Here is a 25,213-nt window from a genome sequence, read left to right as displayed (position 1 = left end):
CCACATGCGCGCAGGACAGTTTCGCGCTCCTGCAGATGATGATGACGCCAATTAGCAGGTAGGTTAGCTTAAAACCTCTGAATAACTCGTGCTGCGCGTGGAGGGAGCAGCTGACGCTAGCCATACAATACATTTTCTGATTTCCTCCGTGGTCAAAAAAGGAGAAACCGTGGGCGCCAAGGAGATAGTAGCGCCGGCCGGGAATCGATTCCGGCCTCGAACAACTGGTTTTTCTTCCCCTCGGGACGATCGTGTGCACCCATCAACAAAGTGCCGGGCCCCTCCAGAGAAGAAAAAAACAAGTCTCGGGTCAGCGGTAGCCAGGGCCGGAACAAAGATGGTGGCGGGAGCATTGACTTATAGTGGTACGACTCTAGCACCAGCACGAGCAAATGGGTTAAGCAAAAGTAGTGCACTTGAAAGGCAGAGCCGCTAGTGTTAGCTCCAAAGCGTCGTCTTCTCCTTCCTTCCTTCCTTTTCGGCTTCCTCCTCCTTCCCTCGCGCCCCGCCCTGCAACGCCGATTCCTGCCACGCCTCCTTCGCCGGACCGCCGTCGTCCTTGGCCATCCCTCTAGGGGCGAGGCCGTGTCTTTCTCAGGCGACCACCCCTCATATCATGTATCCGCACCGTCAATACTCTGTCTCATCTTCATCAGTGACGCAACAACCTTTGTCTCTACGAGCCGGTGCAATGCGCGGAAAGAATTTAACGGCGCCATAAAAAAATAGTCGTCTCGGTAAAAATTTACTTTCTCCGTTTCTAAAATAGTCATCGCGGTTTTAGTTTGGAATGACAAAAAGGGGCAGCAATACCGTGGGAAGCTTTTCTTTTCTTTTTGGCCGATATATCACGCGAAGCTTTGGCGAAGCCCGCAAGTTGCACCCATCCGTTACGAAGAAAACTCAGCAGAAGAAGGCGCATGGGGCCCAGGGTGCGCACATGGCCACTCAAAAAGGCGTCTAGATTAAGCGAGAGCGGCGCCCCGGGGGCGAGTCTGAATCAGCACCGCCATGGATGGCTTGATTCGTCACTCAGCATTTCTCTCGCGGCAATGGCATGTACTCCTACGTACGTGTGCATCCATTAACAAACAAGTTGTGAGGTCAGCAGGCAGCTAGGGTAGCCTTTGAATTCTAATCTAATATGATCAAGGGAAGGTGAGACCATCAGATGATCAGAGCCTTGGAGGTAACCAGCCGCAGGGAATTAACAGAAGACGTGGTGCGCCGCATTGACTTTTATGCTAGCTAGCTTTGATCTATTCCCGGAACGGAGGCTCTCAGTGGATGTCAAGCAGTAGCACCACTGGCACTAGTGCTGACACTGAAGCATTGTTTCTGCCGATGTCGACCCCTTATCACGGCTAGGTACGAGTGATTGACAAAAAAACTACCAGTTTAGGGTTTGCGTCCCACAGAACTACCACTTTTTAAAAGTGGCCGAAAACTATCAAAAAACGTAAAAATATGACTAAAAGCTACCAGGTTGACTGAATGGTCGTTTTGACCGTTTTAACCGCGATTCTGACGTGAGTGGCCCACGTGCCAGGCTGGCGGTCCGCCTAACGGCTAACGGTGCGCGTGCAGGGCCGTTAGAGCCGCTCGTCGGTCGCACTTGGTCGGGACCAGGTCATAACCTGGCCGACCGGGCCGCTCGTCCCCACCAGCTCTCTCACTCTCCCCCGAGCTCACTCAACTCCTCTCTGCTCTCCTCTGCTTCTGTTTCTTTTTCTCGCGCTCCGGCGACGCCGCGACCATGCCGACGTGGCCGAACAACAACGAGACGTCGAACGACGATGACGAGTACATGAGCGAGTTCAGCAGCATGCAGATGGAGTACTTTGTAAGTCATCTCAGTCTATCCTCTCCCTCTCCTGTCTGTTCTGTTCTAGGGTTAGGGTTAGGGTAGGGTTAGGGTTTGAAGATATTTGAGATTTTTCTATTTAAGTTGATATATGTGAGTTGTTCTTGATATAGATATGCTTTTGCTTTTGCAGCAAACTCCTGACACTGTGATAGACCCTAGTTTCTGTGGGCTTGTGACTGAATCTGACAGAAGGTGCATCCTGCACAGACAGAGGGCGAGCAAGTTTGTGGCATTTGAAGGCACTGACACTGGCAGGAGATCCATAGGATGTGCTACTGAGGTAATGGACCAAGTTGGTGTGGATTTGATTAGTTTGAATTTCTGCTATGTAGTGGAAACGGAGTGTTTGAAGGGGAGCCTTGGCGCAGTGGTAAAGCTGCTGCCTTGTGACCATGAGGTCATGGGTTCAAGTCCTGGAAACAGCCTCTTACAGAAATGTAGGGAAAGGCTGCGTACTATAGACCCAAAGTGGTCGGACCCTTCCCTGGACCCTGCGCAAGCGGGAGCTACATGCACCAGGTTGCCCTTTTAGTGGAAACGGAGTGTTTAGTTGCTGTTATTCTCAATTTTCCTTAAGTCTGAAAACATTGGTATGTCTGAATACTTTACTTGTAGTAAAGAGCACTGGAAACATGTCTGAATACTGTACTTGTAGTATAGAACTAACTAGCTAGTGTAGCTTATACCATTATTGTTTATGATTTGTTATTCTGAATTTGCTTGTTCACTGTAAAATTAAATTGATTTTCAGGATGGTGTAAACTGTGGTGTTCTGGAGTGGGTAGATGCCCCCTGGCCTGTAATTCTGCAAAGGTGCTTAAGCAAGCTCTAGGATATGTATCATGAGCAGAACCTTGGTAGAGCCCAGGATAATGAGGCTCATGGGATAGAGGTTGCAAAACTGCAGAAGGAGCTTGCTTCTCTGGCCAATCAGTATAGCCAGCTGGTGGATGATGTGTCCAAGTTGTTTGATTATCAGGATGGAATCAAATCCCATGACATGGATTGCACAAGCCAGGCAATCAATGAGCTGAAGGAGAAGAAGAAGCAACTTGAGGAGCAGGCAAAGATTGAGCTTCAAATGGAGAAGCTTAAGCTCAAGAAAGAACAAAGGTGCATCCTTCAGAGTCAAGCTGATATAATCCAAAACACAAGGAAGGCCATGAAGGAGCTAGAGGTGGAGAAAGATCTCCTTAAAGAAGAGAAGAAGAAGTTGGAGAATGTCATTGCTGAGCTCCTTAAGGTTGGTCATGGGTGCAAGGAAAAGCTGGACAAGATAAAGGAAGTTGTAATGGAGAAGTGAAGTGGCAGCTCTCTAGATGGTAAGTATATATGAGGCCTATATATATAATTGGCCTAGGAATGATCAGTCTGATGCAAATATGCCCTGATCTACTTATGAACTACCTTTGAACTACCTAAGAACTGTAATGGGTTCAGATCATTTTGGTTGGTGTGGGGGTGGTGTTTGCCCTGATCTGTACTGCCCAAATATTATCCTGATGCTGAGAACTGGTGCTAAGTTAAGTTAAGAACTAAATTATCTAAGTCTGATGTAGTTTATTTGTGTGTGTTGTATCATAAGTTCTTGCTGAGATATGTTTACTTCATAAATTGCTTCATCACAGGTTCAGACAAATTCAGAGAAGTTTGGAATACATCTAGTCTCCTATAGATAGCATTTAGTCTTACATAGATAGGACATGGACACTGAAATTGTTCAAAGACACTTAAACTGACAGAACTGAATCTCACTGAGATTGCAAACACCCTGATAAACTGACAGAACTAAACTGACATAACTGAATCTCACATAGATCTGGCGATAACTGAATCTGAAACCTACTGTTTCAGATTGTTAGGCCCCTACCCTGCTATGCGACCTGACCGTCGCACCTCTTGCTTGACTTGAGTGGTAGGTGGCAGCTCTGGCACCTCCTCTTCGTCTCCATCGATGACGATGATGGGGGGAGGACGTCGGTGAGCCAGCAGTGCTGGTGGGGCGATGATCTGCAGGTTCTCCTCGGCGTTGCCCATAGTAGTTGGAGTTGCAGCTTGTGCTGGAGGGATATAGCGGTGGGCTGCCCACCGTTCCCTCTGCCCAACATCGCCGGAGTCCACCTCCTTCATTGCCCACAACAACATGTCGATGGGCATGATACCCTTACCTGGGGTTGCATAGCGTTGGTCCATGCGCTGCTTCTCCTCAGTCATCGCCTTCTTCCTCACATCTTCTGATGCATCCACGAGCCCTTGTGCGCTGTTGTATCTCATGGCAATCTTCATATAGTCGAGGAAGAGGTCTTCGTCGCCGCAAGCCGACCCAAAAAGCATGGCAACCCAGCCCTTGCCGGTGGGGAAGGGGTTCAACCATGGGTCTTGCGTAGAGGAAGAACCAGCCATGGATGTAGGTGGAGTGAGGTCTTCAAGAGAGAGGTAGAGTGAGCAGAGATAGAATGAGTTGTTGGGCTACTTAAATGTTGGAGTGGAGGAAGTGCGGTGGAGTGTGAAAGTGAGGTTTTCGAGATTGAGTGATGAGAAATGGTGGTAGTTGTGTTGCAATTAAAGTCTTTGTTGAAACCCAGCAACTTGGAACTTGTGTGCTCAAACAGTGGAGTAGTTGATGGTCAAACAGTGAAGTATTTCAAAAATTAGAGTGACCAAAAAATCACATTTCAGCAAATCCCAAGTATAGAAACATTCAGATAAATGCAGATAGATGGATTCAGGCATAAGTTCAGACTTAAAAATACTGTGCCATGGATACATTTCTTAGAAAATAAGCATAGTATTTATCATAGATTTTCCAACAACCCAAACATAGATAGTTCAGAAAATAAGCATAGTCTTTAACATGAGTACTCTCTTTAACATAGATTCAGGCAGCCACATTGCATCGTCTTCATCATGGTTGGTGCATCTCCTGAACTGCATCCTTCACTACAATCATAAAGTTCAGAAAGTTCAGAAGAAGACAAGATTCAAAGCAAGACTAAGAACAAGATTCAGGGCAATATTGAGCACAAGACAAGCAGATTCAGAAACACCACAATTTAGTCAGAAACTACCGCATAGAACTAATCTCAATCTTCTCTTCCTTCTGCTGCTGCCAGGATCTGAGTCCATCTCTTCCTTGTTGCTTGGAATCATGGAAAGAAGCCCTGTCTCTGGCCCACCAGATGATTAGTTCATCTGTGATGTTGGTTCCTTCTGGGAACACCTCCTTAAACTGCTTCACGTCATTCTGGTTGCGTTCCGCCATAATGATGGCAGCAATCCTCTAGCGTCGCTCCTGTGCCTATGCTCGACGGTTGGCCCTCCTTTCAGCCCTCCTTTAAGCCCTAGCAACCTCGTCTTGTTCATCAACTACCTCTCCTAACTGTGGATCCATCAGTGGCGGCTAGGTTTTGGTCAAGGGGAATAAGGCGCAGGGATCCAGTGGTTTCTGGTGGCCTCTCTTATGTACACAGTGTGGCAGGCTTGGTGGGTTAGTTAGGTCCAACACGGAAGCCCACCATCAGGCCCATGGTACACCACAAATTTGATACAAGTACAGTGAGGTTCGGTCAGGTTCACCCAAATTCAGACATACTCATGTAGAAGAGTACAGACAGGTTCAAAACAAAGAGAAACATGTTCTAAACTAATTCAAACGGGTTCAAAGAGAGAAGTTCTACCTTTTTATAGTGTCAGTTACCATTGGCATAGAAATAACCCCTTAATCTGCTGCTTGCAAACCTCTTCTTTTTGTTACCAGCCAAAACCTCTAAAGTTACAACAACAGATCTTGGTGCACTAAATTCCTTGCCTCTCCCTCCACCTGTAGGCCTACCCCTTTTTGCAGCAGGAGCTGGTGCTGATGCAGCAGCAGCTGGTGCTCTTGGAGTTTGTATTGGAGCAGGTGCATAGACTGCCCTGTTTTCCTACATTAAAGGTCCAAGTTAACTTAGATTAGACTATGTAAAAGGAAACATTGCTCTGATGCTTGATAATTACCTGGTGTTTGTTTTTCCTCATTTGCAGTTTAGGCCTGAGAGTCTTATTGCAACTTGTATACTTGTGTCCTTCCAACCCACAATTTCCACAGGTAATTGTTCCCATCCTACTGGTGTCTCTTGGGCAGGAACTTCAAACTCTCCTTTCCTCCTTGCAGACTGTTTTCTGCCTGCCTTTTCTTTGAACACGGGAGGTTCAATGTCTGGAGTGTTTGTGTGAGGCCAGAAATCTGTTGGAAATATGCCCTAGAGGCAATAATAAAAGTATTATTATATTTCATTGTTCATGATAATTGTCTTTTATTCATGCTATAACTGTATTATCCGGAAATCGTAATACACGTGTGAATAAATAGACCACAATATGTCCCTAGTGAGCCTCTAGTTGACTAGCTCGTTGTGATCAACAGATAGTCATGGTTTCCTGGCTATGGACATTAGATGTCGTTGATAACGGGATCACATCATTAGGAGAATGATGTGATGGACAAGACCCAATCCTAAGCATAGCACAAAGATCGTGTAGTTCGTTTGCTAGAGCTTTGCCAATGTCAAGTATCTCTTCCTTCGACCATGAGATCGTGTAACTCCTGGATACCGTAGGAGTGCTTTGGGTGTATCAAACGTCACAACGTAACTGGGTGACTATAAAGGTGCACTACAGGTATCTCCGAAAGTATCTATTGGGTTGACACGGATCGAGACTGGGATTTGTCACTCCGTATGACGGAGAGGTATCTCTGGGCCCACTCGGTAATGCATCATCATAATGAGCTCAAGGTGACCAAGGTGTTGGCCACGGGATCATGCATTACGGTACGAGTAAAGTGACTTGCCGGTAATGAGACTGAACAAGGTATTGGGATACCGACGATCGAGTCTCGGGCAAGTAACGTACCGATTGACAAAGGGAATTGTATACAGGGTTTGATCGAATCCTCGACATCGTGGTTCAACTGATGAAATCTGAGAGGAGCATGTGGGAGCCAACATGGGTATCCAGACCCCGCTGTTGGTTATTGCCCGAGAGTCGTCTCGGTCATGTTTGCGTGTCTCCCGAACCCGTAGGGTCTACACACTTAAGGTTCGGTGACGCTAGGGTTGTTAGGAAGACTAGTATGTGACTACCGAATGTTGTTCGGAGTCCCGGATGAGATCCCGGACGTCACGAGGAGTTCCGGAATAGTCCGGAGGTGAAGTTTTATATATGGGAAGTTGTTATACGGACACCGGAAAGTTTCGGGGGCTTATCGGTATTGTACCGGGGCCACCGGAGGGGTTCCGGGGGTCCACCGGGAGGGGCCACCCCTCCCGGGGGGCCACATGGGGCCGCATGGGATAGCAGCCAGCCCCTGGTGGGCTGGGCGCGCCCCCCCACCTTGGGCCCTTGCGCCTAGGGTTGGGGGGGAAACCCTAAAGGGGGCGCCTCCCTTGCTTGGGGGGCAAGTCCCCCCACCCTGGCCGCCGCCCCCCTCTAGATCCCATCTAGAGGGGCCGCCCCCCCTTGCCCCTTCCCCTATAAATAGAGGGGTGAGGGGAGGGCTGCAGCACCACAAGTTAAGGCGCAGCCCCTCCCCTCCCCAACACCTCTCCTCCTCCGTACGTGCTTGGCGAAGCCCTGTCGGAGTACTACTGCACCAACTACACCACGCCGTCGTGCTGCCGTTGGAGCAATCTTCCTCAACCTCTCCTTCCCCCTTGCTGGATCAAGAAGGAGGAGACGTCTCCCATCCCGTACGTGTGTTGAACGCGGAGGTGCTGTCCGTTCAGCACTTGGTCATCGGTGATCCGAATCATGTTCGAGTACGACTCCATCATCACCATCCCCTTGCAAGCTTCCGCGCATGATCTACAAGTGGTATGTAGATGCAAACTCACTCCCTTGACTCGTTGCTTAGATGAACTCATAGATGGATCTTGGTGAAACCGTAGGAAAATTTTTAATTTTCTACAACGTTCCCCAACAGTGGCATCATGAGCTAGGTCTATGCGTAGTTCTCTTTGCACGAGTAGAACACAATTTTGTTGTGGGCGTGGATCTTGTCAACTTACTTGCCCCTACTAGTCTTTTCTTGCTTCAACGGTATTGTGGGATGAAGCGGCCCGGACCAACCTTACACGTACGCTTACGTGAGACCGGTTCCACGGACTAACATGCACTAGTTGCATAAGGTGGCTGGCGGGTGTCTGTCTCTCCCATTTTAGTTGGAGCGGATTCGATGAAAAGGGCCCTTATGAAGGGTAAATAGAAGTTGACAAAATCACGTTGTGGTTATTCGTAGGTAAGAAAACGTTCTTGCTAGAACCCAATTGCAGCCACGTAAAAGATGCAACAACAATTAGAGGACGTCTAACTTGTTTTTGCAGCGATTGATCATGTGATGTGATATGGCCAGAAGTTGTGATGAATGATGAATTGTGATGTATGAGATCATGTTCTTTGTAATAGGATTCACGACTTGCATGTCGATGAGTATGACAACCGGCAGGAGCCATAGGAGTTGTCTTTATTTTTTGTATGACCTGCGTGTCATTGAAGAACGCCATGTAACTTACTTTACTTTATTGCTAAACGCGTTAGCCATAGAAGTAGAAATAGTCGTTGGCCTGACAACTTCATGAAGACACGATGATGGAGATCATGATGATGGAGATCATGGTGTCAAGCCGGTGACAAGATGATCATGGAGCCCCGAAGATGGAGATCAATGGAGCTATATGATATTGGCCATATCATGTCACAACTATATAATTGCATGTGATGTTTATTATGTTTATGCATCTTGTTTACTTAGGACGACGGTAGTAAATAAGATGATCCCTTACAAAATTTCAAGAAGTGTTCTCCCCTAACTGTGCACCGTTGCTACAGTTCATCGCTTCTAAGCACCACGTGATGATCGGGTGTGATGGATTCTTACGTTCACATACAACGGGTGTAAGACAGTTTTACACAGCGAAAACACTTAGGGTTAACTTGACGAGCCTAGCATGTGCAGACATGGCCTCGGAACACGGAGACCGAAAGGTCAAACACGAGTCGTATGGAAGATACGATCAACATGAGAATGTTCACCGACGATGACTAGTCCGTCTCACGTGATGATCGGACACGGCCTAGTCGACTCGGATCGTGTAACACTTAGATGACTAGAGGGATGTCTAATCTAAGTGGGAGTTCATAATTTGATTAGAACTTAATTATCATGAACTTAGTCTAAAACCTTTGCAAATATGTCTTGTAGATCAAATGGCCAACGCTCATGTCAACATGAACTTCAACGCGTTCCTAGAGAAAACCAAGCTGAAAGATGATGGCAGCAACTATACGGACTGGGTCCGGAACCTGAGGATCATCCTCATAGCTGCCAGGAAACAATATGTCCTAGAAGGACCGCTAGGTGACGCTCCCGTCCCAGAGAACCAAGACATTATGAATGCTTGGCAAACTCGTGCTGATGATTACTCCCTCGTTCAGTGCGGCATGCTTTACAGCTTAGAACCGGGGCTCCAAAAGCGTTTTGAGCATCACGGAGCATATGAGATGTTCGAAGAGCTGAAACTAGTTTTTCAAGCTCACGCCTGGGTCGAGAGATATGATGTCTCCGACAAGTTCTACAGTTGTAAGATGGAGGAAAACAGTTATGTCAGTGAGCACATCTTGAAGATGTCTGGGTTGCACAACCGTATGACCCAGCTGAATATTAACCTCCCTGATGAGGCGGTCATTGACAGAATCCTCCAGTCGCTCCCACCTAGCTACAAGAGCTTTGTGATGAACTACAACATGCAGGGGATGGAAAAGACCATTCCTGAAGTGTTCTCAATGCTGAAGTCAGCAGAGGCTGAAATCAAGAAAGAACATCAAGTGTTGATGGTCAATAAGACCACTAAGTTCAAGAAGGGCAAGGGTAAGAAGAACTTCAAGAAGGACGGCAAGGAGGTTGCCGCGCCCGGTAAGCCAGTTGCCGGGAAGAAGTCAAAGAATGGACCCAAGCCTGAGACTGAGTGCTTTTATTGCAAGGGGAAGGGTCACTGGAAGCGGAACTGCCCCAAATACTTAGCGGATAAGAAGGCCGGCAACACCAAAGGTATATTTGATATACATATAATTGATGTGTACCTTACCAGTACTCGTAGTAACTCCTGGGTATTTGATACCGGTGCCGTTGCTCATATTTGTAACTCACAGCAGGAGCTACGGAATAAACGGAGACTGGCGAAGGACGAGGTGACGATGCGCGTCGGGAATGGTTCCAGAGTCGATGTGATCGCCGTCGGCACGCTGCCTCTACATTTACCTACGGGATTAGTTTTGAACATTAATAATTGTTATTTAGTGCCAAGTTTGAGCATGAACATTGTATCTGGATCTCGTTTAATACGAGATGGCTACTCATTTAAGTCTGAGAATAATGGTTGTTCGATTTATATGAGAGATATGTTTTATGGTCATGCTCCGATGGTCAATGGTTTATTTTTAATGAATCTCGAGCGTAATATTACACATGTTCATAGTGTAGATGCCAAAAGATGTAAAGTTGATAACGATAGTCCCACATACTTGTGGCACTGCCGCCTTGGTCACATTGGTGTCAAGCGCATGAAGAAGCTCCATGCTGATGGACTTTTAGAGTCTCTTGATTATGAATCGTTTGACACATGTGAACCATGCCTCATGGGCAAAATGACCAAGACTCCGTTCTCCGGAACAATGGAGCGAGCAACCAACTTGTTGGAAATCATACATACCGATGTGTGCGGTCCAATGAGCGTTGAGGCTCGCGGAGGATATTGTTATGTCCTCACTCTCACTGATGACTTAAGTAGATATGGGTATGTCTACTTAATGAAACACAAGTCTGAGACCTTTGAAAAGTTTAAGGAATTTCAGAATGAGGTGGAGAATCAACATGACCGAAAGATAAAGTTCCTACGATCAGATCGTGGAGGAGAATATTTAAGTCACGAATTTGGCACACACTTAAGGAAATGTGGAATCGTTTCACAACTCACGCCGCCTGGAACACCTCAGCGAAACGGTGTGTCCGAACGTCGTAATCGCACTCTATTGGATATGGTGCGGTCTATGATGTCTCTTACCGATTTACCGCTATCATTTTGGGGATACGCTCTAGAGACAGCTACATTCACTTTAAATAGGGCACCGTCTAAATCCGTTGAGACGACACCGTATGAATTATGGTTTGGGAAGAAACCTAAGCTGTCATTTCTAAAAGTTTGGGGATGCGATGCTTATGTCAAGAAACTTCAACCTGAAAAGCTCGAACCCAAGTCGGAAAAATGCGTCTTCATAGGATACCCTAAGGAAACTGTCGGGTATACCTTCTACTTAAGATCCGAGGGCAAGATCTTTGTTGCCAAGAACGGATGCTTTCTGGAAAAAGAGTTTCTCTCGAAAGAAGTAAGTGGGAGGAAAGTAGAACTCGATGAAGTACTACCTCTCGAATGAGAAAGTGGTGCAGCTCAGGAAAATGTTCCTGTGATGCCCACACCAAATGAAGAGGAAACCAATGATGATGATCAAGGTACTTCGGATCAAGTTGCTGCTGAACTTCGTAGGTCCACAAGGACACGTCCGCACCGGAGTGGTACGGCAACCCTGTCCTGGATATCATGTTGTTAGACAACGGTGAACCTTCGAACTATGAAGAAGCGATGGCGGGCCCAGATTCCAACAAATGGCTTGAAGCCATGAAATCCGAGATAGAATCCATGTATGAAAACAAAGTATGGACTTTGACAGACTTGCCCGATGATCGGTGAGCGATAGAAAACAAATGGATCTTTAAGAAGAAGACGGACGCGGATGGCAATGTTACCATCTATAAAGCTCGACTTGTCGCTAAGGGTTATCGACAAGTTCAAGGGATTGACTACGACGAGACATTCTCTCCCGTAGCGAAGCTAAAGTCCGTCCGAATCATGTTAGCAATTGCCGCATACTATGATTATGAGATATGGCAGATGGACGTCAAAACGGCATTCCTTAACGGACATCTTAAGGAAGAGCTGTATATGATGCAGCCGGAAGGTTTTGTCGATCCTAAGAACGCTAACAAAGTATGCAAGCTCCAGCGATCCATTTATGGGCTGGTGCAAGCATCTCGGAGTTGGAATATTCGCTTTGATGAGATGATCAAAGCGTTTGGGTTTATGCAGACTTATGGAGAAGCCTGCGTTTACAAGAAAGTGAGTGGGAGCTCTGTAGCATTTCTCATATTATATGTAGATGACATACTCTTGATGGGAAATAATATAGAATTTCTGGACAGCATTAAGGCCTACTTGAACAAATGTTTTTCAATGAAGGACCTTGGAGAAGCTGCTTATATATTAGGCATCAAGATCTATAGAGATAGATCGAGACGCCTCATAGGTCTTTCACAAAGCACATACCTTGATAAGATTTTGAAAAGGTTCAAAATGGATGAGTCCAAGAAAGGGTTCTTGCCTATGTTACAAGGTGTGAGATTGAGCTCAGCTCAGTCACCGACCACAGCAAAAGATAAAGAAGAGATGAGTGTCATCCCCTATGCTTCAGCCATAAGATCTATTATGTATGCCATGATGTGTACCAGACCTGATGTAAACCTTGTCGTAAGTTTGGTAGCAAGATACCAGAGTAATCCCGGCAAGGAACACTGGACAGCGGTCAAGAATATCCTGAAGTACCTGAAAAGGACAAAGGACATGTTTCTCGTTTATGGAGGAGACGAAGAGCTCGTCGTAAAGGGTTACGTCGACGCTAGCTTCGACTCAGATCCGGATGACTCTAAGTCACAAACCGGATACGTGTATATGTTGAATGGTGGAGCAGTAAGCTGGTGCAGCTGCAAGCAGAGCGTCGTGGCGGGATCTACGTGTGAAGCGGAGTACATGGCAGCCTCGGAGGCAGCGCATGAAGCGATTTGGGTGAAGGAGTTCATCATCGACCTAGGAGTCATACCCAATGCGTCAGGGCCAATCAAACTCTTCTGTGACAACATTGGAGCTATTGCCCTTGCCAAGGAGCCCAGGTTTCACAAGAAGACCAGGCACATCAAGCGTCGTTTCAACTCCATCCGTAAAAATGTTCAAGATGGAGACATAGAAATTTGCAAAGTACATACGGATCTGAATGTCGCAGATCCGTTGACTAAACCTCTCTCGCGAGCAAAACATGATCAACACCAGAACTCTATGGGTGTTCGATTCATCACAATGTAACTAGATTGGTGACTCTAGTGCAAGTGGGAGACTGTTGGAAATATGCCCTAGAGGCAATAATAAAAGTATTATTATATTTCATTGTTCATGATAATTGTCTTTTATTCATGCTATAACTGTATTATCCGGAAATCGTAATACACGTGTGAATAAATAGACCACAATATGTCCCTAGTGAGCCTCTAGTTGACTAGCTCGTTGTGATCAACAGATAGTCATGGTTTCCTGGCTATGGACATTAGATGTCGTTGATAACGGGATCACATCATTAGGAGAATGATGTGATGGACAAGACCCAATCCTAAGCATAGCACAAAGATCGTGTAGTTCGTTTGCTAGAGCTTTGCCAATGTCAAGTATCTCTTCCTTCGACCATGAGATCGTGTAACTCCTGGATACCGTAGGAGTGCTTTGGGTGTATCAAACGTCACAACATAACTGGGTGACTATAAAGGTGCACTACAGGTATCTCCGAAAGTATCTATTGGGTTGACACGGATCGAGACTGGGATTTGTCACTCCGTATGACGGAGAGGTATCTCTGGGCCCACTCGGTAATGCATCATCATAATGAGCTCAAGGTGACCAAGGTGTTGGCCACGGGATCATGCATTACGGTACGAGTAAAGTGACTTGCCGGTAATGAGACTGAACAAGGTATTGGGATACCGACGATCGAGTCTCGGGCAAGTAACGTACCGATTGACAAAGGGAATTGTATACAGGGTTTGATCGAATCCTCGACATCGTGGTTCAACCGATGAAATCTGAGAGGAGCATGTGGGAGCCAACATGGGTATCCAGACCCCGCTGTTGGTTATTGCCCGAGAGTCGTCTCGGTCATGTTTGCGTGTCTCCCGAACCCGTAGGGTCTACACACTTAAGGTTCGGTGACGCTAGGGTTGTTAGGAAGACTAGTATGTGACTACCGAATGTTGTTCGGAGTCCTGGATGAGATCCCGGACGTCACGAGGAGTTCCGGAATAGTCCGGAGGTGAAGTTTTATATATGGGAAGTTGTTATACGGACACCGGAAAGTTTCGGGGGCTTATCGGTATTGTACCGGGGCCACCGGAGGGGTTCCGGGGGTCCACCGGGAGGGGCCACCCCTCCGGGGGGGCCACATGGGGCCGCATGGGATAGCAGCCAGCCCCTGGTGGGCTGGGCGCGCCCCCCACCTTGGGCCCTTGCGCCTAGGGTTGGGGGGGAAACCCTAAAGGGGGCGCCCCCCTTGCTTGGGGGGCAAGTCCCCCCACCCTGGCCGCCGCCCCCCTCTAGATCCCATCTAGAGGGGCCGCCCCCCCTTGACCCTTCCCCTATAAATAGAGGGGTGAGGGGAGGGCTGCAGCACCACAAGTTAAGGCGCAGCCCCTCCCCTCCCCAACACCTCTCCTCCTCCGTACGTGCTTGGCGATGCCCTATCGGAGTACTACTGCACCAATTACACCACGCCGTCGTGCTGCCGTTGGAGCAATCTTCCTCAACCTCTCCTTCCCTCTTGCTGGATCAAGAAGGAGGAGACGTCTCCCGTCCCGTACGTGTGTTGAACGCGGAGGTGCTGTCCGTTCAGCACTTGGTCATCGGTGATCCGAATCACGTTCGAGTACGACTCCATCATCACCATCCCCTTGCAAGCTTCCGCGCATGATCTACAAGTGGTATGTAGATGCAAACTCACTCCCTTGACTCGTTGCTTAGATGAACTCATAGATGGATCTTGGTGAAACCGTAGGAAATTTTTTAATTTTCTACAACGTTCCCCAACAAAATCTGGACCAGGAACAGGTATATAATTTCTTTGTATGTCTCCAAATAAAGTGGCTTCTTGAAAAAGTCATTGACATAGTCCTTAGGATGCAGCTTTTGCTTTGTCAGTACAGATATGCCATGACTGCAAGGTACACCAGTCATGTTCCATCTCTTGTAGTCACATGTATACCCTTCCATGTCCACACAATACTGTTTTTATTTGCTAGTAACTTGCCAAATTGTTGGACCTGCTCTGTCAGCATGACAATACTTGGCATACTGCTTGTTCTCTTCTAAAATCTCTTAGTAGGTTGGTGTGATTGTCCACCTGCTCTGTAACTTCTCCCTAATTTGTTGCCTCTTGATCATTTGCTTGGTCCTAATCCCTTCAAACATTGTCCTTATTGGTTTGGCCCTAACATCCAGTATCATCTTGTTGAAGACTTCACTTAGATTGTTCACAACTAAATCTGTTTTGCAAGTATGATCCATAGCAAACCTAGCCCAAGTAGAGACCTCAATTTTTTTGAGCCATTTCCAAGCATCCTCATACTATGCTTTCAGCTCTGCCATGCCTAGTTCATGTTCATGTTTAGTGTAGGAGTAGCTAGCCTTGTCAATACACTTCTTTAGTTCCTGGCCTCTAAATCCAGCAGATTGAAAATTTGCATATATGTGCCTAAGGCAATACCTTTGAGGTGAATCAGGGAATACCTCATTTATTGCCTTAAGCAAGCCTTGCACATTCATAAATTATTAATACAATTGAAAAAAGTAATAACATAAATTGCTCAATGAAATTCTTCCCAACCTTTTGCCTGTCAGACATGATAGTGTATGTTCCAAATTTGTTGCCACTGCCAATGCAACATCTCAATTGAGTTAAAAACCAATTCCAACTTTCACCATCTTCCTTGTCAACCACACCAAAAGCTATAGGATAAATATTGTTGTTTCCATCCCTTCCTGTGGCTGCAAGAATTTATTGTCCAGTGGTTAACTTGATGAAGCATCCATCAAGACCTATAAATGGTCTGCAACCATTAAGAAAACCTTCCTTTGAAGCTGCTAAACAATAGAACATATACTTGAATCTAGGAGTAGGTGTTGGGTTCTCTGGATCTTCAAATGTTGTTACTATACACCTGCTACCTGGGTTTGTGTCAAGAACTGCTTGAAAATAATCCCTGAGCCTCAAGTATTGCTGCTTGTGGTCACCTTGAACTACATCAACAGCCTTCCTCCTTGCCCTATATGCCACACTTCTTGATACATCCACTCAAAACTTACTCTTGGTCTTCTTAATTAATGCATCCACAGGAGATCTAATGTCTTCTCTCAATGCTGCCTCCACTGACCTTGGCATCCACTTAGTAGTAACCTTTGTGGACTCTGCACATGCTCCACAAGTGTGCAACATATCACACTTCTTGATGCAGAATGTTTTTTCATGAGCTAACTTAGAGGCACATATATAAAAATCACATCCCTGGGTGGCTCTCTCTGAGCACCAAACAATAATCCTATCTGGGGCATTTCTATGGTATTGAAAATTTCTCAAAGTCCTAATGTGAAAATCCCTAAGTGCATCTCTGAACTCATACACAGTGATGAAGCACAAGCCCTTACAAAACTGTTCTACTGGTCCTTGAAGTTTGTGATCATACCAGATCCTGTCTTTCAACTTCTTATTCCTTCTCTTCCTACCACTTGGTAGTTTATAGGATCCTTCAGGCTCATCTTCTTCATCACTGATGCCATAGTCACCAGGGAAACATTTTTCATCTGCTTCAGGGAACCAATCTGCTTTCTCCATTTTCTCAATCTCGTGGTGGGATCTACTAGTTGGACCAGGTTTTCTCACTACCTTCAGTTTCTGTACCACTGATGTATCTTGTTTTGCAGCTTCATCTTCAGAGGAATACTCTGACTGAAAATCCACATTGTTCCCATCTGAACCTGAATTTGCAGCTTCATCATCAGAAACAAATTCAGACACATCAGTATCACCTTCAAAATGGTTAAGGTCAGCCTCTCTCTGCACCATGCTTTTCTTCAGCTCTTCCTTTCTGTCCATGCTTATATCCACCACCTTAGTGCAACTTTGTTGAGTGTTAATGCAATGTTCAGCAAAATAACTATCTCTGTTCTCATCTGCATTACATTCCTCAAGAGCTCCCACTACTCTTATGTTCAGAAACTTTTCATTATGAGAGTGTGCCAACATCTGCTGCACATCATCTTCACAGCATATTTTATCTAAACCTTCTAATCCTTTCTCCTCATCAAATACATAGTACATATAATCATCAGCCAGAAAGCCCTCACTCCCAATAAGAGAAAGCATTGTCAAATATGATATGTCTGACTGGTATAAATTTCGAACCACAGATTCTCTGGCATTGAAATGGAACCAAATTAACCACTTTGGGTCATCAATTCTGAAAATTATAAAATGAAATACCTTTATTAACTGAATACATTATAAAATGAAATACCTTTATTAACTGAATACATGAATACTGAACCTAAGTAGGCATAATATTGAGTTTCTGTCAAACTGCTTTTTTCAGTTTCTTACACAACAAAGTATGCACAATACTAACAATTTCCAAGATGACCATAACTGAATCTAACCATGCAAAAACTAGCCTAAATTACCGATTCTCTGAACCTCTGAATCTCTGAATCTCACAACCATGCAAAAAACTAGGTCGTACCTGTCGCCGCCGCCAATAGTAGTTCTGTGGGATGCGAACTTCTAAAGTGGTAGTTTTTTGTCAATCACTCGCTAGGTACTGATACTGAAGCATTGCTTCTGCCGATGTCGACCCCTTATCACTGCTAGGTAGCGTAGCGATCGATCGAGAGAGAAAACGTGTAGGTAACGAAGAAGAGATGGTTCGTACGAATAGGAATCCATGCAGGCAGGCGATGGCAGCATGGGCGCGTGGGCGGGCTGGCTGGCTTTGGTCAACCAAAGCGAGTTCCCCGGTCGGCCCGTGCCCGTGCGATCCATCCATCCGTTCGTTTCCTGGGAAGAAGTGAGGAAGAAAACTGAGCAACTTTGTCGCCAACGAACTGAAAGGCGCGGCGGCATGGGGCGGGGGGCCCAGCGCGCGCACCCGGCACGCCATCGCCACCTGAAAAGAACGTCCAGATCAAGACAGAGCGGCGCCTCCACCCGGGGCCGGGGCTCTGAAATCTGAATCAGATCGAATCCAACCACTTTTGTTGACCCGACCCGACCCGACCGACCTGGTGGCCTTTCCTCTTTCCCCCTCTCCCCTTTCCGCATGCACGCACGCACGCACCCACGCACGAACCGGCCCACCGACCCAGCGTGTGCGTATCTATCTACAACGAATCGAACAAAATTCCGACCGATCCGGGTCGAAGATCATCCAGGCACGCGGAGACCTATGTTCTTTTTAGGGGTGGCGGAGACCTATGTTTATACTGCTGATTTCCTGGACCTTTCGATCGGTCGGTGTCCAGGGTTGTGAAGAAAACAAATGTCTACTGGCGGTCGGCAAGGGGGCAGACACGGACGAAACAGCGGGGAACTTGCTGCTGGCCGGGGCAGTGCTTGGCATGCAACCCAACAGGCCAGGAGTCGTGCCAACTTGGAACTACGTCCCGGCCCGGATTACGGCCTCATTTTACGGTACGTGCCAGCGTGAGACGAGCATGCATGCATGCATGCGACGCGCCGACGCCTGGAATGACCCTGCCGCACGTGCACGGCAGACCTGACCTCGGTGATGGCGGGACAAGGTCGAGACAGACAGCGACTTTCTGTTCAAAACCTGGAACCAGGTGACAAGGCTAGTGCATGCAGACGTGAAAGAAGCTACTTCCTCCTTCCATCTATATAGGGTCTAACGTGTTTTTTGAGGCTAACTTTAATCAAATATTAAAGCAATAATATATGACATGCAAGTTACACAAAGCACACCGTTAAATTCATGTGTGAAAGGAGATTTCAATGATATAATTTTCACATTGGGCATGTGATGTACTATTAATCTTGTCAATAGTCAAAGATGGTCTTAAAAAACGCATTAGGCCCTATATAGATGGAAAGAGGGAGTAGCTACTACTGTACGTGGCTATGCCGAAGCAAGCGTCTGATACGCCGGTCAATATGCATCGGAACTCTTTTGCCTTATTTAAAAAAAAAGAATATGCGTCGGAATCAGATCGAGCCTCCCTCAAAAAAAAAAGAATTATATCGAGCCCAAATAGCTGCTACTACCTTTGTTGACCCGATTTCCTCCGGCTTTACGAATGAACGAGCTCCTTCGTTTCGGCAGCCAAAAGGTAGGTAGATCTATGCACGCACGCACGAACCAGCGATCTACGGCGCAAACGTGCGCGGCAAATTTGATAAATTTGATCTGTGGACGAAATCAAATTACAGAATAAACTGCTCGTAAAACTATTTCACACGGCTGATCTTTTTGTATGACGTTCAACACGAAAGCGTCACACTACATTGTGCAACACCTCACAGATAGTCGCTACACGCCAAGCCAACGTTGCACCCCAAACTGCTTAAAAATTGTTAAGTCATTGTGCAGAGCCTACGAATTAGGCGCTGCACTGTATAGTGTGGCGTCTAGCTCTCAGACGCTGCACTAGTGGTTGCACTACAAAATAAAAGCAACCACTAGTGCAACGCCTAGAAGTTAGGCGCTACACTGTATAGTGTGGCGTCTAGCTCTCAGGCGTTGTACGCTGAGTTAGAAATTGCTGGCTGGCTGGCTGGCTGGCGGCCTGCAGGAGACATGCACGGGGGAAACCACAAGGAAGGAGCCTGCTGCTGGCTGGCAACTGCACTGGATGGATGGATGGATGCATGCGTGAATGCAGCGATTGCCTCGATGCCTTGACTCCACAACATGGGTCGTGTCAGCAAGTAGTCGTGCCAAAATGGAGTCTATCTATCGCGTCTCACTAGCCAGTCACCACACCGGTGACAGTTTCCCTTTTGTTTGTTCGTCAGGAAACTACTCCACGCGTTTACAGTCAATTTTCTTTACATTTTCTACGGTGCCGGGCGGCGAAGTGGTCCTAGCTTCTCCCGTCAGAACAGTGACGCATCACGCATGGGCGAGAAGAAGGCCATGGGCGCGGCCACAGTCTGCGCGCGCGCCTTTGGGTGCTGCTGGTTAATGGCGTGCATACAAAACTCAGGGTCAAACACGCACGATGGGACGAAACGGCAGCTGCTCCACGTCGCCCCGCGCCCCCGCTGCTCACTGCTCACTGCTCACGTACAGTACGTATACTAGTACAAAACACAGAGTCGAACAACACTACACGACCGTATTGATCAGCGCGTGGAGACGATCTCCTGGTCTGAAGCCGGGACCAGCTAACTGTTAGCCAGTCTACACACTACTGTACCAGTGAAGAGTCGCTGGGTGGTCATGCAAAGCGTGCCTCCTAATAGTAGCAGTGTACATGAGGTGACGTGCTAATTCCATTTTTTCGTTTATTACAAGTAAAACACTTTCTCGGTTTCTAAATATAAAAGATCTTTTAAAAAAATCAATACATACTACATACAGATGTATACAGACGCATTCTGCACTGTAAATATTAACTCGTTTTGCTTCACATGTAGTTTATATTGGAATCTCTAAAATGACTTATATTTAGAAGAGGGAGTAGATATTTTTTGAAATTTATAAGTAAAATAAGCTGGTAACATGTGTGATGTGTCAGTCTTAGCACGGCCATTGTCTGTTTTTCTTTTTTGACAGGCGGCCATTGTCTGTTTAGGAGCAGCGCGGCGGCGACAGTTGGGAAATACGCACAACAAAATCATTCTGTCCTGGGGAGGGGAGGGCGTGCCTTTTCCCGGAAATGCCCCGCGGGTTGCCCTAGAACTTCCCACCTACCCCTCCACCGCCGCCGCTCCTCCCCTCCCCTCCGGCTCCATTCCATCTCCACCCCCTCCCCCCTACTCCTCCCCTCTCCAGCCTCTGCCTGTCCCCTCCACCCTGCCCGCAGCCTCCCCCTCGTCTCCTCCGTTCCCGATTAAATCGCAATCCAAAACCTCTCCCCCGGAACTCCAGCCCCCGTGCCCCGCCTCGCCCCGCCATGTCGCCGGCCGCTGGAGGCGCCGCGCCCACGCAACCGGCGGCCAGCGCCGCCCCGGCGCCGACGGTGATCGCCGCGCCGCCGCCGCCCCAGGCCCCGTCGCGGGAGAACCCGCGCGATCCGGCCGCGCAGGCGGAGGGGGCCGATCCCGGCAATGCGGCGGCGAGGAAGACGGCGTGGAACGTGCCGCCGCCGCCCCCGGCACCCGTCGGCGGCATCATGGGCGGCGACGAGTCGTGGCCGGCGCTCGCCGACACGGCCGCGCGGGCCTGGCCCAAGTCCTCCTCCTCCGACTCCCTCAAGTCCCTCTCCGACGGCTCCGCCCCCTCCGCGCCGGTAACTGAATCTCGCGATCAACACACGTCTACTGCTGATGTATCTAGGAAGCCATCTCCCGTATTTAGAATTTTTTTTCAGCAAAACCTGATGAATTTTTTTGGGTGTCTGACGAATGAATCTGTGGATGAAATCAGGAGGATCCGATTGTGCCACTGGTGCCGCTGCCGCAGCCACAGTCAGTTCCTACTCTGATCTCCACTGCCTCAAGTCCAGGCTCTGCCTCTACTTCTCCTCCTCCCACTGCCACCACCACGGCCTCGCCGCCACAGAACAGCAGCACAGGCCAGCCAATTTTAGTTCGGCATGGTGGCAGTAACGGTGGTAACAATGGAGAGGGCGGCGGTGGCAATGTGAGCACTCATAGCCAGAGCACTGGTAATTACAGTAGTGATGGGAACAGCAGCAGTGGTGGTGACGGTAACTGGAATGATGGGGGTCTTAATGGTGGCAGCAACTTGAACTCTAGTGTTCATAGCGGCGCCATTGGTGGCAGTGGTATTGACAATAGTAGGAGAGTGTTCGGCAGTAACAATTGGAATGGCAACGGTCGTGGTGGTGGCAGCTACAACAATGCCACCGGCAGTGGTGATGGGGGCAACAGATATAACGGCGGTAGTGGCAGCGGCCACTGGAACAATAATGCCCGACATGGTAGTGGTAATAGTAATGGCTTTGGTGCTCGTGGTGGTCGGAATCGCCGTGACCATGAAAGAGGGAGTAATTTCTCACCAAGGAACTATTCCCGTGCATTGCCAGTGCAGCAGCAGCAGCCGGGCTACTACCAGCCTGGACCATTTCAACGACCACCACCGCCATCACCTGCTGCTGCCCATTTCATGGTGCCACAACCTTTTGTGCCATATGTTCAACCCATTCCGTATCCTGGTAAGTCAGTTCATTCCGTGTCATCCTTTGATTCAAATTCTTCTTTTTGATGTAATGTGGTTGGTGTGGCAATCTGCAGCCGATTTACAAGGCTCCTATCCTTACTATGTCACACAAGTTGAGCAGCAGTTTCAAAACATGCATCTTATCCGGCCGCCAATGCAGCCATTGGCGTTTCAGCAAGATCAAATTAATCTCCAACGTGACATTCAGCTGCAGATCGAGCACTATTTTAGGTACTGAATCTATTTGAAAATTCTTGAGGAGTTAGTGTCTTTTATGCTAATTGTTTGTTTTATTTCTTTTCTTGTTAGCACTAATAATCTTTGCCACGACACATACTTGAGGGAACGTATGGATAATCAAGGATGGGTGCCTATTGATCTAATCGCTTCATTTCCTATGGTCTGTTTTTTAATTCTCATCTGATTCCCTTTTTTCATGTCAAATCAAGATGTAGCCTATGTGTTGTTCTAAATCTCTTTGATGACAGGTTGAATGCTAGTGTGGTACCTCTGCTGATTGTACTTTCACATATTATATATAACTTATGTTGCATGACCAGAACTTGGAAATGTATTTAGTACACTATATTCTACGGACGACATGAGTTTATGAGTTTGTTTCGTAAACGACAAGATTGTATCTGCATTTACCTGTCTACGTATTACTTGCGGCTCTTTCTGTGCGTGGTGGTGGTGGTGGTGGGGGGGGGGGTTCACATTTTGCCTAATTCAAGGCATGACACTACAGATGTTCTTTGTGGTTGCTATAAATGTGACAAAATTATAAAATGAGATCGCTGCCATTTTGTTGGGCAAGACAATAGAAGATACTTGTAAGTACTAAATTACAACTCTTAATCTCGTGTGCATCACAGAAATTTAATTTGTTCTAACATTTCATATTTTGGAAATTTTATTTAAAAGTATACTAACTTGTTTGGTAGTGCTTCTACGGTAGATTTGCTACATTACTCGAGCTCAGTTGTTCTCTTCTCGAAGAAATATCGTTTGGTTCTAATATGTTAACATTGCCAACAGTAGTTGTGAAAAATTACAGATTCTACAAACGTGAGTTTGATTAGTATTTTTTGCATACCAACTTTGTCTCAGTTTTAACCTTCTTGCTGGTTACCTTCTTTCCAAGTTGAAATTTAGGGCTGTTTTGCAAAATATTATTACGAGTGACATTTGCATTTGAGTAGCACTTTCTTTGTACTCCCTCCGTTCCAAAATAGATGACTCAACTTTGTACTAACTTTAGTGTAAAGTTGGGTCATCTATTTTGGAACGGAGGGAGTAGTTAACAGGTGAAATGACCAAATCGGTATTGTTATTCAAAATATAGCCATCCATTAATACTTCAATGATGACTTCTAGGGTTGAGAGTTCACCTAAATATAACTATGCCCAAATTTATCCTCAAGATTATAAACCAAGAAAGTGGTGGGAGTACGGAACTGAAGCTGGTGCTTTGGAGGAAGGTTTTAGCTGTTGACAGGCAGTCCCTAATAGTACATGGCTGTACCCCTGGAGCATCTTTGCATTGTTCTCTTAGTGTTTGACAACTCTTTATTTTTGTTTTCATTTGTTTTTAAAAACTCTGTTTTTCCTTTGTAAAATGCATTTATGTTAGGAGATTATAGGATTTCTTAGAGTACATTCAGCACTTAGGTCCACCAAGGTTGCCATATTGCATCTAAGAATCTACTAGTAATTTCTGTGTCCCTAGTTTTTAGTCCTCTATTATTCTAAGAAATGAACACTTAAGCCTCCCAGGTTACCATATTTCATTTAGCATCTAGCAAATGTAAATTTAACCCCTTTTGCGAAATGAATACTTCACAATGGCGGATTACCTTGATGTATCACCAACTAGCATTGAAGTCGTATATTGGTGACCTCATTTTACTCGTCACACCGGCGGTTTTGATTGTGTATATCAATATATGTAATGATCTGGGTTTGTTTTCTCGCAGTTGACCAGGTTCACAATGTTGGGAATAGATACCAACTATATACTAGATTCTATCCGAGGCTCTGAGTTGTTGGAAGTGCAGGTACGTCGACACTGGCTTTACATTTTATCTTTCCATTCTAGTGATTGTTGTAATGATCATGATCTGGCACATCTGACATGTCATATGCCTGCATGATTTACCACTGGTGTGCCCACAGGGAAATAATGTCCGAAGACGCAATGATTGGGCAGCATGGTTACTCCACCGAGGCCCACCACCTTCAAATTAGGTTGGTACCAGATTTCCAGTTCCTCCACACAGTAGCCTCACTCGTTGAGCTTTTTGGTTGCCGATCGAACTGTACTTTAGGTACTAACACAAGTATTTTCTGCAGGTTCCGTGATGAAACAAAACTACTTGTTATTGCTGGAGAAGCGATTAGAAGAGATCGTCTGTTTGATTACGGGCAGGATATCCCGTGATAGATGGACCATGTATGTACAGCGGGGTTACATTTCCAGAGTCGGACGATTTTGTTTGTCTAGGTCGGACATGATGGCTGCACTTGAAAAGCGCATTACAAAGCAGTAAGGGGGCAAACACAGCAATAAATAGAAAATAAATCCCAGAAGTGCAAATCCTTTTTTTCTTTTGGCTGTATAGTTGTCTGAAAAGAAATTGTCGTTCCCTTGTTGCCATGGATGATGCGTCCTGAGGATTGTTGTGGATGATATATGGGGTTTATCTCACAGGATTTCCCTACTGTATTAAATTTTGGTGCATACACCAGTTTGTTCTTTTGTATCATTGGGCTTACAGTTAGTGTTTGATGCAGCCGCAGGGACATTGTCCTTATATTCTGTAGTGTTGAGAATGGCTGTGGATTATATTCTTTCTTTTCATTTTCATCTCCAGCGTGCATACGGAAACAGGAAATGTGAATGCTGTTTTTCAGTTTGCAACCTCTACGGGCCTGTTGGGTATCAGCGGTGCGAATCGAGTGAAACAACAGTACGTACAATTTATTGCGATTACTTATGATCCAAGTATAACTCAGGATAGGCCCAGTTAGCA

The 25,213-nt window shown here is 46.5% G+C and overlaps 1 protein-coding gene across 1 annotated transcript; it reads left to right on the top strand.

Annotated features, from left to right (window-relative positions):
- Positions 1-20,800: 20,800 nt before the first annotated feature.
- On the top strand, positions 20,801-24,999 carry LOC119302691 (la-related protein 1B-like). The gene is made up of 7 exons (XM_037579736.1): positions 20,801-21,288; positions 21,426-22,176; positions 22,256-22,412; positions 22,491-22,581; positions 24,158-24,238; positions 24,357-24,428; positions 24,534-24,999. Exons 1-6 carry the CDS (start codon positions 20,953-20,955, stop codon positions 24,426-24,428), a joined length of 1,488 nt encoding a protein of 495 aa, XP_037435633.1. The 5' UTR covers positions 20,801-20,952; the 3' UTR covers positions 24,534-24,999.
- Positions 25,000-25,213: the final 214 nt, after the last annotated feature.

The sequence above is a fragment of the Triticum dicoccoides genome, chromosome 5A (genome assembly GCF_002162155.2).
Source record: "Triticum dicoccoides isolate Atlit2015 ecotype Zavitan chromosome 5A, WEW_v2.0, whole genome shotgun sequence".
NCBI lineage: Eukaryota > Viridiplantae > Streptophyta > Magnoliopsida > Poales > Poaceae > Triticum > Triticum dicoccoides.
Note: the sequence above shows the minus strand (reverse complement) of the source record. Positions and strands in the feature narration are given on the sequence as shown.